The sequence below is a fragment of the Aegilops tauschii genome, chromosome 3, assembly GCF_002575655.3.
Source record: "Aegilops tauschii subsp. strangulata cultivar AL8/78 chromosome 3, Aet v6.0, whole genome shotgun sequence".
NCBI lineage: Eukaryota > Viridiplantae > Streptophyta > Magnoliopsida > Poales > Poaceae > Aegilops > Aegilops tauschii.
In genome coordinates this window covers 299,695,390-299,709,800 of record NC_053037.3, presented here as the reverse complement: position 1 = coordinate 299,709,800, position 14,411 = coordinate 299,695,390, and the positions used below count along the sequence as shown (strand labels likewise).

General features: G+C 45.5%; 2 protein-coding genes across 3 annotated transcripts; both read right to left on the bottom strand.

Annotated features, from left to right (window-relative positions):
- Positions 1 to 584: 584 nt before the first annotated feature.
- On the bottom strand, positions 585 to 7,415 carry LOC109745345 (single myb histone 2). Its single transcript, XM_020304460.4, has 6 exons — positions 6,928 to 7,415; positions 5,910 to 6,136; positions 1,854 to 1,938; positions 1,540 to 1,623; positions 1,099 to 1,428; positions 585 to 1,017 (listed from the first exon to the last, which is right to left on the bottom strand). Exons 1-6 carry the CDS (start codon positions 7,075 to 7,077, stop codon positions 1,000 to 1,002), a joined length of 894 nt encoding a protein of 297 aa, XP_020160049.1. The 5' UTR covers positions 7,078 to 7,415; the 3' UTR covers positions 585 to 999.
- Positions 7,416 to 8,739: 1,324 nt separating this feature from the next.
- On the bottom strand, positions 8,740 to 13,969 carry LOC109745344 (protein PIGMENT DEFECTIVE 338, chloroplastic). Of its 2 annotated transcripts, XM_020304458.4 has the most exons (8): positions 13,350 to 13,969; positions 13,132 to 13,206; positions 12,974 to 13,045; positions 12,787 to 12,867; positions 9,988 to 10,085; positions 9,353 to 9,478; positions 9,137 to 9,185; positions 8,740 to 9,051 (listed from the first exon to the last, which is right to left on the bottom strand). In XM_020304458.4, exons 1-8 carry the CDS (start codon positions 13,932 to 13,934, stop codon positions 8,854 to 8,856), a joined length of 1,284 nt encoding a protein of 427 aa, XP_020160047.1. In that variant the 5' UTR covers positions 13,935 to 13,969; the 3' UTR covers positions 8,740 to 8,853. The 2 variants fall into 2 exon arrangements, with proteins under 2 accessions (XP_020160047.1, XP_020160048.1); XM_020304459.3 differs by lacking the exon at positions 13,132 to 13,206 and having other exon boundaries at positions 13,350 to 13,963.
- Positions 13,970 to 14,411: the final 442 nt, after the last annotated feature.

Here is a 14,411-nt window from a genome sequence, read left to right as displayed (position 1 = left end):
TAGTTGTCTGTCTTGCAACATCTGTTATTGCTTAATTGCCCAGGAGTTGTAATCTTTGTTGTATGATGTACTTGAGCTTGATTAGAAATGAACTTGGCGCCTTGAGCGCCTCTTCTTTGTTAAAAAAGGATCGATGGACAAGAGGAAATCAAGTCGGCGAACCCTTGAAAGGAGAGCCATAGGATGACCGATCAACGGCTCTTTAGAATAAGAAACGAGCAGTTGAAAGACTTTGACAACTCCCTAAAATAGGTAGTTAGGTGCCATATCCTTTTTTAACGAGCAAGGTATTATAGCTCTAAAATATCACTGCTAGGTCGTGTTAACTGCTTAAATCACTGCACTTTGTAACAGCATCATTGGACAGGTTGATTCGTACATGCAAAGGAGCTGCAAAGGAACAGATATGAAGAGCGCAGAATAAATCCTGAAGAAAATGCAAGTTACATATGGTGAGTAAAACGGGATGTGCTCTTACTCAAAAGAATGTTCTTCAAAATCAATGCAATTATCATCGTGCTAAACCACTGTAATCAACTCAACATATCTGAGAAATATCTTGCCACAGCAATTTTGATAGACCCTTCTTTCGCTATAATTCTATTTCATGACATCACTTGAACTAAGGAGAATGGACTAGAGTTTAATTACAAATAAACACATGTTCAGAAGAAAAAAGGATGAAAATTGAATACTACTTTCCTGTTCGCTCCTGTTATTGCGCCATTGACTGGCTAACACAACACAGCGCCAATTACATGATATATTTATCTAAGAGGATGCTACTAGATAACATCATCTGAAGGGTGAAGGGTGAGCCAGGGTTTAGGACCAACAGCAAGATGTTGAAAACCCCTGCCCTTCATTGAAACATTTTGATCTATAAGGCTATACAAGAAACTCATGTATCGACAAAAGCTTTGCGGCACAACACAAGCATTGTCTCATACAAACTTCTGCTGACTGAAGCCAAATGCACGGCACGGCTAGTAGAGAAGATCAGCAAGCTCGAAGAATCTGCATTTAATGAGTTTACTAAGTTATAGAATGTGCATTTGGTAGAGAATATTCTGAAAACAAAAAATATGCTCAATTTACCGCAGAGGCAGCATTTTTGTTTTGCACAGTCAACATGACAGCATCGAGAAAAGCCTTTGCAGCTTCAGCCTCAGCTTCTGCAGCTTCTGCAGCCCTTGCTGCTTCTTCAGCCTCCGCATTGGCAACTTCTGCCTCAGCAACTGCCTTGGCAGCAAATGCTGCTGCCTCTTCCTTGTTCATGTGTGTCATCATATCCAGTTCAGCATCCACTTGAGGCCTAGTTAGTTGTCTAATACAAATATTTTGTTTGCCGTCTTCGGTTGAGTGCACCTTGGTGCTCCTTCCACCTAACGAGACTGAACTCGGTGCAATTCTGTATTTTTGGTTGGACTGTAATAAAACCATGATTAAAACAGAAGCAACTAAAATGTGCATTTCTATCGTAGTTCGATACATGATAGACCACATATTCCCGCACGAGTGCATGCACAGTCAAAGTACCTTCATCAATTTTCCAGTAGCAACCAGTGCCTTCAATTTTGTTGATAGTAAGCGTTGAAAATCAGCAGGTGGCCAGTATTGCTCCTACATATAGAGACAAGTCTTATTAGAGTCATCTGCAAAATCACTAAAGATTGCTTCAGAAAGTCTCGGATTCCCATGAAGAACAAGATAAACATTTCGGTAAAAGCAAATAACAAAAGAAAGGAAATATTGACTGTCAGGACAAATTTGAGGTACCTCAAAACTCAAGCAAATAGTATCGATCAAAGAAATAAAAGAAGATATTAGGGAGTGGCGATCATTACAATTACCTCAATGTATGAAGCGATGGCCGTTTTATTTGATCCGGAAGACTCCTTAAGCTTCTTTATAGCTTCCAATATGAGATCATCAAGCCTACGACCAAACATTTTGGAATAATGTTAAGAATGCTCAGAGGCGGTACTCACATAAAGTGAAAAATGGCTAATAAGCAATATCTGGATGGTTTCCTCAACTTGAAGCATTACATCAGTTCAGTATCAATAAAAAAAGGTTAACTGGATAGATGCCACTGCAATTTTCACGTATTCAGAAAATGTCACTAGAATTTCCATATTTTGAAAAATGCCACTGGACCTTCCAAATACATCTATAGATGCTACTATAGCCACTTAAGGCCAAGTTTTATCAAATAATAGAGGCTGTATTTGTTCCATATTTTCTCATGGACACAAATGCCCACGCCCCATCAGCTCAAAAGAAGAAGAAAAACCTAAATAACTTCCCACTCTCTCCGTTCTTCTGCCGCCGGCACCCCATTGCGTCTCTTCGGGTGCCGCCGCCCTCCCGACCTCCTTTCTAGTACTTCCGCCAATCTCATGATGTGATGATCGTTTAGTTCTTCGCCCAGAGGATGTTAGCCCTCGTGGGTTTGCCATGTTCACCTCGACAGTACCGGAGAAGGACGACTTCAGGTTGGGCTCCTCGACCATCTAGGACAGCACGATGAGGCTCCTACAGGCAGCACCGCACACACTTCCATGGTCTCCATGTCCCTCAGGTAGAGGCACTGTGCTGCCGAGGCAGCCTGCATCCTCACCTCGTTGGAGTTGGTAGGATCCAGTAGGCAATGCCCGACAACCCCAACGCCGGCTGGAATAGCTCCCACGACAGCGGCATCTACGGCCAATTCTCCTTGCCGCCTCAGGTGCAGGCGATGCGTGTCGCTGCATGCTCCGCCACCCACGCGTTGCAGAACTCGCTTAAGTCCATCTTGTTAGAGAGCGCATGAGTGCGAGCTTGCCATGGTACAGGTACAGGTACAGCAATGAGCCGAGGATGTTGGCGCGACACATGGTGTGCATGGCGCCATGCGGCTCTGGCGTGGGGGCAAGCTTAGCGACGTCAGGCTCAGGATTGGCAGCGGTCTTGGTCGGCTTGGCTGCAGGCACCACCTCCACCACCTTGAGAGCATCGTGGTACACACTGGGGCAGTGTCGTGGTCTTGGGCTCCCCAGGCCCTGCTACACCACGGCATGCGTGTAGGGGGTGAGGATAACAACCTCGAAGGCTCAAACTCGATAAGCAGCTTCCGGGAGACGGCATGGGACATGTACAAGCCCATGGGGACCGGGACGAAGCGTACCACCGCGAGCTGGAGTGTCAGGAGGCTAGACTGGAAGGTGCCGTAAAGCCAGCAATAGTGGGCGTTGTGGCCAGCGTTTGAGGCTTTCAGCCCACGATGCCGAGGCATCCTGTGATGACATGGGCGACGTTGTCATCGTGGAGGAGTGCGGAACAGGCCATGCTGCTGAGTGCGAACTGCGGGAAGCTGCGGGAGAAGAGAAGCGGGCAGCACATCGATTCGTGTCGGGCTGATGGGGCAAGGACGTTTGTGTCCTTGGAACAGACAAAGCAAAATAGGGGTACGGTATTTGACCGTATATGCGCTTAAGTGGCTATAATGGCATATGTAGATGCATTGAAAGTCCTGATGGTTTTTCCAATACGTGAAAATTGCAGTGGCATAATAATATGCAAAGAACTTAACTGTGCAAAGATATTGACTCTTCATAGCAAGTCAACTTAAACATAGCAGTGAATTGCACAATGTAGACAGTACTGTCGTCATGTGGTTAAATATACAATACTAAAATTCAAAAAAAAAAATACAATACTGCCTGAGTTTCTTAATGGGGGGGGGGGGGGGGGGGGGGTCTTTCTGTGCATTAGATCTGCCATGTGGTCATGTCAACCATTCATCATTCAAAATTTCCAACTAGATTTATTTCAGGAAATGGTGAAGCAAGTTGCACACATAAGACTTCAAGCAAATGAACAGTTACCATACACCTGACTAAAACCTCAACTATAGAATAGAGAGGAAAAATATATTTAAAATGCCCTATAGCACAGAATATGCATCCACCACATAATAATACATCAAGCAATGCCCTAAAAATGACTTTTCTAAATATATTGAACTACATGCACGGCTTGTTATATGTAGCTATGCTACCAAAAGTATATATTACCCCCTCCGTTAACAAATATAAGATGTTAACTTTTTTGTGAATCGGATGTATATAGACACGTTTTAGTGTGTTTGTTCACTCATTTCATTCCGTATGTAGTCCAGAGGAAGTACTTATTTAACCAGCGTTAAAATTTATTAATTTATGTCTGAACTTACAAAACCCACTGCCCAACTGGTGCACTGAGAGTCAATAAACATGGCCATGTAGATGGGTTCCATATCTGCATGGTCTCTGGTTGTAATCATGCCATCAATTTAGATTCTCTTATGGAAGGTCATTCTAATAGTGTTGTCATTAATCCGGTAATAACAGAAACTCCCACGCGCCTGTCGCCTAAACCCTCAAGTGGGCCAACTCAGGGGGGCGAACCCTAGCCAGCACTAGGGGATCGCCTTCTTCCCCTGCCACCGCTGGTGGAAGCCGCCCGCCAACCACAAGTGCCTGCAGGATCTCACTTCCTCCAATTCCAGGTAGCTGCTCCCTCGCCTCCTCAGCCCCAATCTTGGCACCGAGAGCGCAGCGGCCTCATCTAGCAAGGCAGAGGGCTGACAACAGTTTTAAGCGAGAGATGGCAGCTTGGGGTGTTAGCTGCATCCCTCCTTGCCTGCATGTCAGGAGCTAGAATTGGTGCATCAGGTTGACGGTCTGGGCGATGGCAGTGCCCACCTCCAAAGCTTGTGGGATCCCGTGGAAGCCAGTGCGGTAGCATGGTAGCGGCATTGGCATAGTAAGGGCGGTGGTGCCTCATCAATGCTTCAACATGTCCTAAGGCCAAAGTTTGGCACGGTTAGTGACACAAAGTTTGGCACAGCTGTGAGCGATGATCGACGCTTCTTGTGCTTGCTCAACTAGCGCTGTTAACATCGCATTGCAAGGGCACGTGGCTTCGGTCCATGGATGGCGCTGTGGGTTCGCTTCGGCGCCTAATATTGGCTTCTCTGAACGGCAAAAGGTAGGGTTGCAGGTGTGTTGGTATGGGATGGTGGACATCGAGGTAGTGGCATGTGAAAACCCTCTTGCTTTTGGCCAGACCTAGCAGCCCAGCCCGCGTGCACCAATTCCCTGCCACAAAAACCTATGGAAGGTGGATTTGGCTCAGAATGATCTCCAGTAGCCATAGTGGGCTTTTCGTGCCAGTTTGCAACTTTCTTCTATGAAGCTCGCTACTGAAGTCAAAGCTGCCTCATCCTAGACGTGTTGAACCGATCATTTGACGGGGGGGCGGGGGAGGGGGGGGGGGGGGGGGGTGTTCTTCATTTTTGCAGTGAAGTTTAAATCGCTAGATCAAGGAGTGATGGGTGATGTGGATGATGTTTCCTGGACCACCACGACGATGTTTCCGCAACAATGTGTGTCAAATCTTCATTGGTGACAAGGCCGGCCAGAGTGCCCTGTTGTTGATGGCTATGTGTGTTATGTAGGTTCTCACCTGATTTTACTTTAATTAACCGAGGAACTCTCTTCTGCTTATTTAATAGAGTAAGGCCTTTTGACTCTAGTACAAATTTTGGTAATGATAGGACACTATGACTTTTTCATAATTACCAAGTCAAGATAAAATATCATATCATTAAATCGAGTTATCACAGGAAAATCGTGTGATTTAAATATATATCTCAATTTTCTACGTGTGTTCATATGTGAAGCCCTAGACTAGCTGTCTCAAAGATAGGTGACAGGTCAGCAACTCGAAAATGGTATGCATAGAATTTCCATTCCAATCAACTTATGAACCTAGATGGCTACGGGTCAACACCTACCAATTTACATTGATGGAACAATTTTGAAAAGAAATACGCAATTAATAATAATAAATTTAATATGGAACAAGTTAATTTATACACTAACCTAGCAACTGACTTCTCTGAACTGCATTCACGCTGGCTGGGTTCAACAACCACTGCCAATGGTTTTGCATCAATGACTGTATCATGAACATTGTCCAGATTATCTGCATCAACATCCATTGGTTCAGTGTTAACCTTGGGAACACGCTTGCCTTGCTTCAACGCCATTCTAGCCTTTTCTCTTGAGCCATATCCTCCAGCAGTAACACTCAAGTTGCGCCACTTGTCCTGCACAATCGGACCAGACCAATCAATAAGATTCATTCACACTCAATGATACGCAGACACATACTTATTCCTGGAAACCAAGACTATGGCAACAGACAGCTGGTTGAACATTGCAACTGTTTACTATAACTGCTACGCAACTTAGTGTCTTAGTCAAAAGTTAATAAGAACAATAAAATTTGACCCATTTCAATCATCATTTGCATCTCAAAGAACTACCAGTACTATTTTTCATCTTAACGAAACTTAATCAAACAATATAGCAAAATCAGCATTCAGCAACACCATTAGAGGAAACAAACGTCAGACAACTTAAAGCCAACTCGTTTCATCATGCTAACTATCCTTGACTTTCCTTAGAAAAAAATGTATGAAATAAGTTCTAATGGAAGAAACTTCCATAGTAATGTCGGATCCTGACACCAAGGTGAACAATGTGTCTATCGAGAATTAATGGGGCAACTTAGTCATAGCACGGATGGTATCTTCAGATACATTTCAGTTCAACACAGCACCAGTTGAGCAAAGGAGAGAATTCCATGCTGATCTGTCCAATATCGTGAAAATTGTCCCACAGAGAAACATTTCCAATTGATTAGCCAATATGAACATGAACCCCCTAAATCTCGCGATCTGGTACAAAAGCCGCAATCGTCAACCCAAATAGACGCGAGATTTCCTGCCCTTCCCAACCGATCGCCAACACCCGTCGCCACAATTTTCAGTCGCAGAAGAGCAACCATCCCGGCGCCGATCCGATCGGAAAGGGGGCAATGATCTCCGCGACCCACCTTGAGGTCAACATTGGATCGGAGGCGCAGGACGGCGCTGAAGTCCGTGTCGCGGAGGATTGTCCGCCACTTTCCTGGCCCGTGCTTGGCCACGCCGGCCTTGAGCGCGGCTTCCTCCTCCGACGTCCACCTCTGCTTCGGCGCACCCATCCCACGCACTTAGAGCACCGCGGCGCGGCCAGAAACCGCGCCCCCGCAACAACCAACCCCCAAGGGTCTCGTCTCGTCCTGCCACCTCTAGGGCAGCGGCGTTATTGATGGGGGCAATTCGATGGATTCGTCCGGCAATTCGGCGGAGGATCCGATAGGACGCGGGTCAGGAGGCGATCGGGGCGCGGGGAGTAGGCGTAAGATTGCACCGGAGATCGGGAGGCGGAGGGGTTCTAGGCGAGGGTGGCATGAGATGAGGAGGAGGAAGAGGGGTGGGAGGCAGCCATCGTCAAGGCTTTGGAGCTGGAGGTTATAAACGGAAGGGGATTAATTGCTGTGTCGTCCTTTTTCTCCCTTTCTTTTAGGAAATGGGATTTTTCTTTTGAGAATATAATAGGGAATGGGATTAATTGGTGTCGAGTACTAGAGCTCGTTGCTGTTGGTCGGAGCGGCTGATCTGTGTATGTATGTGGGACCAATTAGTGGGAGAAGAATACCCTAAGGCTGCTCATAGTGGGGAGTAACTTAGACTAGTAACATGCATATGTTATTAGTCTGTTACTACCTCTATAGTGCATAGTATCATAGATGGTCTCATTTATTATCATGCATGACACATAGTAGCATCACATTTATTATGTTACGTTATCTACCTATGTTACTATAACCATTTTTTTCTTCTTTAATTGTCTGTCACATAAGCATGTTCACGATTCCCAAGTGCATGATACTACTTATGTTACCCCACTATGGCCAGCCTAAAAAAAATCACCCCTCCATGTTGGTTTTGTCTCCCCAAACAAAAAATCAAATCAAGGAACTATAAACAATGCTATGATTCTTTTCTACATCAGATCTATTATAAAAGTTTTACAAAGCTTCTCAAACACAATAAAAATTACATCAAAATTATGAAACCATCGAATGACAAGTACTGACGCCAGGACGAGCCGATAACACGTCTTTTGTCGTCACCCTTATACCAGAGTCAGCTTAGATCTTGTCGATGACAACCGGGTAGTCTTCATGCACGTGCCCCTTAAGACCAGGGCCTTGGAGTCGCGATCATCGCCGTTGAACACTTGCATACATCTGAAGTGGCTAACACCAAATCTCACAGCATGACAATAAACCCTAACCTTGCCGCACCACAAAGACGGCAAGAATCTACGTTGAAGTTTCGTCGACTATGTCCAAACGAATGGACTCAAGGAGGATTGAAATCCGAAAGACAAACTCGAAGAAAAAGCGTCGCCATTCGCCTGAACGCCGTACCTACGAGAACTAAAAAACAATAACCTAAACTACTAACCAGAGCAAAGAAACCGGGATTTCCCTCCAGGCCGCCGACTGCCAGAGGGGAGGCAAATCCACAGCCTCGCTAGTATGGAGACAAGAGTTTGCCCTAGCAGCCCAGGGTCAAGGAAGCGATAGACCTTGACAAGGACGTACGAAAGCTACGAGGATCTGCATCCACAACAGTATGATCTACGGTAGTACATCAGAATTTTAGCATGAAATTTAACGGACCAGAAAGTCTCTTTTGTTGTCTTCAAACAAATGCCTTGTTGTGATATTCATCGGTTGAAGCCGCCTGTTCCTGCCCGGAAAACTTGTTCTTGCTTGGTTATGGAAGGTAGTACTGTACAGCACGCGGTGCACTCAGTAAGAACCGTTAATACTGTTTCAATTCAGGTCGTCACATACATTCTCTTCTTCGAGGGGGGCCAAATTCTCCTTAAAATATACAGCGCATGAAATAAACATCAGCTGCAATTATGTTCTATCATTTCCGTCACCAGATTTGGCATGCCTCAGAAATTTGAACCATTTCCAGTTTGCATAAAGTGTCGCTTCATTATCAAACGGAATAGTTTCCCCTGGAAGGTCATAATCTAATTTAGTGTTCCGAGAGACAACTAGAAGCTGCTCCCGGTACCTCTTTGCCATTTCCTCAGCTTCTGAAAACACCTTCTGCATCAGCACAAGATAAATGGCACTAAGAAAGGATACACATGAGAGAACTGTCAAAGAAACATAAAATGTATTTCAGTCTCACCGCTTTATTTGACAGAAATAAACCAGGAGCACTCTCCAGGTCTGCTATGCTGTTAATTAGGTAGCAAAATAAATTTCAGTGTTTTATCATATCTGATGACAAAATCTTGCTAAAAACTACGAACAAAGAATTTTGAAAGCTCATTCCACTACATTGTTTTAAAACTGTTAGTTGGCAGCTGAATAAATCCAGTGCATTGTGTTGTGACGGTATTACCTGAGTGCAATTTTGTCAGAAACATTTGACTTGATCACCAGAACTTTCAGCTCGTCATCTACTTTTAGGATGTCGCTTACTGACAAGACACGACCTTGACTAATGTTGGAGATGTGCAGTAATCCACTGCATAAGAGTAGTTCAATGCACTATTATTTATTTCCTTCTTAGAAAAAGAAAACAAGGCATCATCTTGTTAGCTTATGATTGGCTACACAACATCATGTTTTATCATCTACTTAGTTTTAGCCATTGTTCCAGGTCCTGTTGCAATCAAAGGCAGGAAAAAACTTCTGCAACTACAGCTGTCTCTCAGAAAAGCTATGACACACGTCAAGGTTTAATATCTAACATGTATCTTCTTAATGCTTAAATATGAGGTATATATGTAACCAATATGCGATAAAATTCAATGTGCCTGTTGTAATCAACTGATCACAACGTTTAATCGCTATAAATTTAGACCACTTGAGTTTCATTAATATTTCTTTGCATAAATACTAAATTAGTTAAATTTAAGTGTAACAAAATGAGGAGCAACAATATAAAAAAAAAGGCAATTCATGCTTAGATTTTCAAATGTAATTGTACATGTAGCAAAACAGGAATCTGCTTTGCAACCATTCAGCTTGTACCTTCTGTTGGTCCCAGTTATCCTAACTTGCGCACCATATGGAAAAATCTTGTGTACATTCCCTTTTAGAAGAGCTCCTTCTTTAAGATATGTCATTTCCTGAAGAATGTGCTCTCGGTATATCAATACTATCATTGTTTGTATATGTCCAACAATGTTAGATTTAGTAGAGCTCGCAGTGAAATCAAAATGAAATAGCTATGTTTACTTGTGCATCAAAGGCAAGACCAATAACAGGATAATTATATTATAGAATATGTAAATGGAACTCATTTACATTCACAACAGGGCTAATCCCACTGATTTACATAACAGCAGGGCTATTCCCCAATTGGGATAGTTTTCCATCTTCATCCCCATTAGAGCATCTCCAATAGATGATGTAGATGTATAAATAACCGAAATATACATCACTGAGGCCCAAAAACGTCCCTCCAATAGATGATGTAGATGCAAAAAAAAAACTCAGATTTTACTCAGATGTAAAATGCATCACGAAATGATGCAAATATACATCACCAGCCGCGCGGCCGAGTAAAACAGCCAGCAGCTGTGCGAACGCCAACTGCCAAAGGGAAGCTTCCCGCTGTCTGCCGGCCACCGCCGGACCCCATGGCCGACTCCCCAGACCCTGAGGCCGGTCTGACGCACCTCGCCATGGCCGCCACCACGGCTCCTACCTTTCCCGCCGCTGCCATGCCGCCCCCATCTCACCGTACCGGGGCCGGTGCAAGAGTGGGTGCGTCGCCGACGAAGAAGGCGCCCGCGGCCAAATCTCATGGTGGCATATGTTCCTATAAATTGATGATGTTACTTTTGTTGTTATTTTGTAGAAAATGATTGTCTTAGGTTTGTTCCAAGAAAGAGACAAGAACCGGGACAAGAAGAAGAAGAAAGGAAACCGTTCACTTTCCATCATTGCTACAAAGAGCTCAAGGATGAGGAGAGGTGGAAGAATCGGGAAGCTTTTGAAGCTCCGAGGAAGAAGAGCTTGGTTGTCGATCATGATGATGATGACGATGACAGTGGTGAGGAGAGAAGAAGGAGCCCCACTCCTCACTTGGCAACCAAATCATATAGGCCGGATGGAAATAAAAAAGAAAGGGCTCAAAGGCCGGAGACAATGATCTTAAAGAAGAATTTGACGCCATTGTCATTGCGAGGAAAGAGTATGCCAAGAAAAAAGAAGGTAGAAATTGAAAGATGGAGGAAAGGAGAGAAGCCGAGCGGCGGAGGGCGACGGCCGAGGAGAGGAAGGTGGAACTAGAGGAGAGGAAGGTGGTGGCCGATGAGCTTAAGACGGTGGAGGAGAAGGCACTAAAGTTTAAGCAAAAAGCATTTGTCGAGCTTTGTCACGACGAAATGATCATGAAGACCATGCTCATGAGAAACATGATGGGAGGAGGAATGGGTGGAATGGGAGGTGCCATGGGTGGAACTGGAGGAGGAATGGGTGGAATGGGAGGTGCCAGGGGTGGAATTGGAGGAGGAATGGGTGGAATAGGAGGTGCCATGGGTGGAATGGGAGGAGGAATGGGTGCAATGGGAGGTGGGATGGGTGGCTACATGAACATGATGGGAGGTGCATGGGTGGTGCCTTTGGTGGCAACATGGGTGGTGTCTTCGGTGGCAACATGGGTGGTGCCTTTGGTGCAAACATGGGTGGTGCCTTTGGTGGCAACATGGATGGTGGCTATGGTGGCAATATGAGTGGCACGGGAGGTGGCTTCGTTGAAAACATGAGTGGCACGGGAGGTGGCTTCGGTGGAAGCATGAGTGGCATGGGAGGTGGCTTCGGTGGCAACATGAGTGGTATGGGAGGTGATTCCGATGGAGGTGGCGGCATCGATGCATCAACGCATGAGAATGTCAAGAAAGAAGCAATTGATGATGATGATGCCAATGTCCATAATGTGCCAAGTGACAACGGAGAGGATGGATGCTATGTTTTATCTTATGTTTATGTGCACTTTTATTTGTTGGATCATGAGCTTGGTTTGACATGATGCAATTTTGTTTGTTGGATTATGAACTATATTTGCTATGGAAGTTGAGTTCATGTTGAATTTGGAATACTGTTGATTTTATATGTCCATGGGATGATTTTGATTCGAATATGTGCGGCTATAGTGCTGCTGCCGCGCGGCCGTTGGCCATTTTTACATCACCTGTTAGAGCGGCACCGCGTGGCTGCTGTATTTTACATCATCTGTTGGAGTTAGGTGTTTTTTGATGGTGTAAAAAACACTTTTTGGTGATGTATATTTTACTCCAACCACTTTTTAGTGATATATTTTACATCATCTATAGGAGATGCTCTTAGTGCTCTTAGCCACAAGGTGAAGTTTTTCTCCTGTCCCAACGTAAGAAGGAACAGTATAGCTACCTTGTCTTAAAAAAAAGGTATAGCTACCTTCAAAGTGTTCATAAGTATTGCTGCTACAAAGTCTCAACGCGCAAGATCAATGCAATACGTAGATGCCACCTAATTTTGGTTGGGTGAAATTTGTATTCTTGGCATTTTGGTACTTTTTTGCTACTCCCTCCATCCCAAAATAAGTGTCGCTGTTTTAGTACAAAGTTGTTCTATATCAATGACACTTATTTTGGGACGGAGGGAGTATAATATGAGATGTTATTATATGGTTGTAATAACATCTTATATTATGACGGAGGGAGTAAAACTTATAGATCTATAAGAAACTTTGCATAGTTATAAACAAAACAGAGTTTGAAATCCGCACTTCCACAATAATAGCGAAAAACATTCTAGCTTGCGAAGATAAGTCAGTGTACAAACCCATGCTTTCTTCTCGCTAACTATGAGGTCATTAGTTTCTTCGTCTAGCCTTATAATGCACACACATATGCTGCGACTAACCTGTGTTCACAAGCAATGAATTACTTCAATGAGGAATAAGTAAACAAACTTTCAAGCGGTCTAGATAATAACAATGAAATTGGGCACAAATTCGATTATTGCTTACGTTGTTTTTCAAGTCTGTAAACGTACTTATCCTGTCCATGAGCTCAAATTTGGGAAGGAATGCTCTCAGACCCTGTAATGAAGTAAGCAAATCTTACACCTGAACTGAACCATTACAACTCTATATCCACTGATGAAAGAAAGTAAGTTCTTTATTGCCTCAATTCTTGTGAGCAGTCCCCCAGTATTCCATTCGTAAATTTTAACCTCAATTGGCTCGTCAAGTTGCATAATCTGCCTAACCAAGATATATGGATTATATTATATTAGAGTCGCATGTCTGTCATATCCCCGCAAGAGCAAAAGGGGGGGCGTGGACTCGAACTCATCAGCATCAGAATTTCAGGTGGAAATGGACACTGTGAAGAGGACAAAACCTGCCTTGCCCGGTGCCACGAGAGGCGTCGGAAGAGCCGCCTCGCCGACAGGAGCGGCCGCCCGCTCAGTGTGCGCCCGAGCACCTCCGCGAAGACCACCGTGCCGGGCGGCACCAGCGTCCTGGCCCCGCGCTTCTGATTTTGGGTCTCTTCATCCACGGGGGAGGCCTCCAAGACGCCCACGCTCCCTGGCCAAGGCGGAGCCGGTTTAGCACCTCCAGTACGGAGCTTCGCGCGGCAAAGCGGGAGGAGCTCCTTGGTGAGGAGCGTAGCGAGGCGGTCGGCGCCAACGGCAACGTCGAGGCGAGCCTCGGTGCCGGAGACAACGATCCCGACGGCGTAGTCCCCCGACTTCGGATCGTAGTGCCCGCCGCCGCAGTCCGCGTCCTCCTGCCCGGCGTTGAGGAGGCGGACGAAGCCGGCGGAGAGGGCGGCATCTAGCTGAGCGGACATGGTGGGGGCAACGGGTCGGGCCCGGGCCCAGGCATGGGTCTGCCTGGGTATGAGAGTTTTGGCGACGTGCAGGGAGTGCGGAGGAGGCGGCGACGAGATGAGAGGGAGCAGGCGGCAAGACGGCGGCAGCATCTTCTGTGGTCTGGCCGTCCCGTCCTGTTGGCCGGTACTTAATCTGGTTAATTATAACATGAGTTAAATATACAAGGTTCTTTCACCGAAATGTCAAATGAGTCCCGATTTTATAAAAAAAAAACACATCTCAGTCCCAGACCAGCGGAATAAACAGTGGGGTCCACCACGAAGCGAAACGCTAAGGCGAGTGGGAGGCGATCACATGGCGACTGCAGCCTTGTGCTAGGGTTAGGGTTTCGGCTAACGGGGGTGGTGAGGCTTCGGTTGTGTCTAAGGAGGCGAATACGCAACCCTCGACACAGATCAACAACGTTCTTTCCTTCGCCACGGGGCGGTGCTAATGACGGAGAGGACGATCGGAAAGGCGACAAGTAACCCCGGAGAAGATGGCATCTAACAGGGTGGCGGTGGCCTCAGCGACGAAGACGGCTTCCTCGGTTGCGGAGGCGATGGGACGAACAACCAAAAGAAGGC

Bases quoted from the DNA above. Each gene is read 5' to 3' on its own strand.
- LOC109745344 (XM_020304458.4), bottom strand. From the start codon at position 13,934: ATGCTGCCGCCGTCTTGCCGCCTGCTCCCTCTCATCTCGTCGCCGCCT. The intron at 13,207-13,349 runs GTTTTGTCCTCT...TTGGTTAGGCAG, and splicing joins CGTGGCACCGGGCAAGGCAG to ATTATGCAACTTGACGAGCC. The intron at 9,052-9,136 runs GTGAGACTGAAA...GTGCTGATGCAG, and splicing joins TATTTCTGTCAAATAAAGCG to AAGGTGTTTTCAGAAGCTGA.
- LOC109745345 (XM_020304460.4), bottom strand. From the start codon at position 7,077: ATGGGTGCGCCGAAGCAGAGGTGGACGTCGGAGGAGGAAGCCGCGCTC. The intron at 1,624-1,853 runs GTAATTGTAATG...CTCTATATGTAG, and splicing joins CCATCGCTTCATACATTGAG to GAGCAATACTGGCCACCTGC. The intron at 1,429-1,539 runs GTACTTTGACTG...GTTTTATTACAG, and splicing joins CTACTGGAAAATTGATGAAG to TCCAACCAAAAATACAGAAT.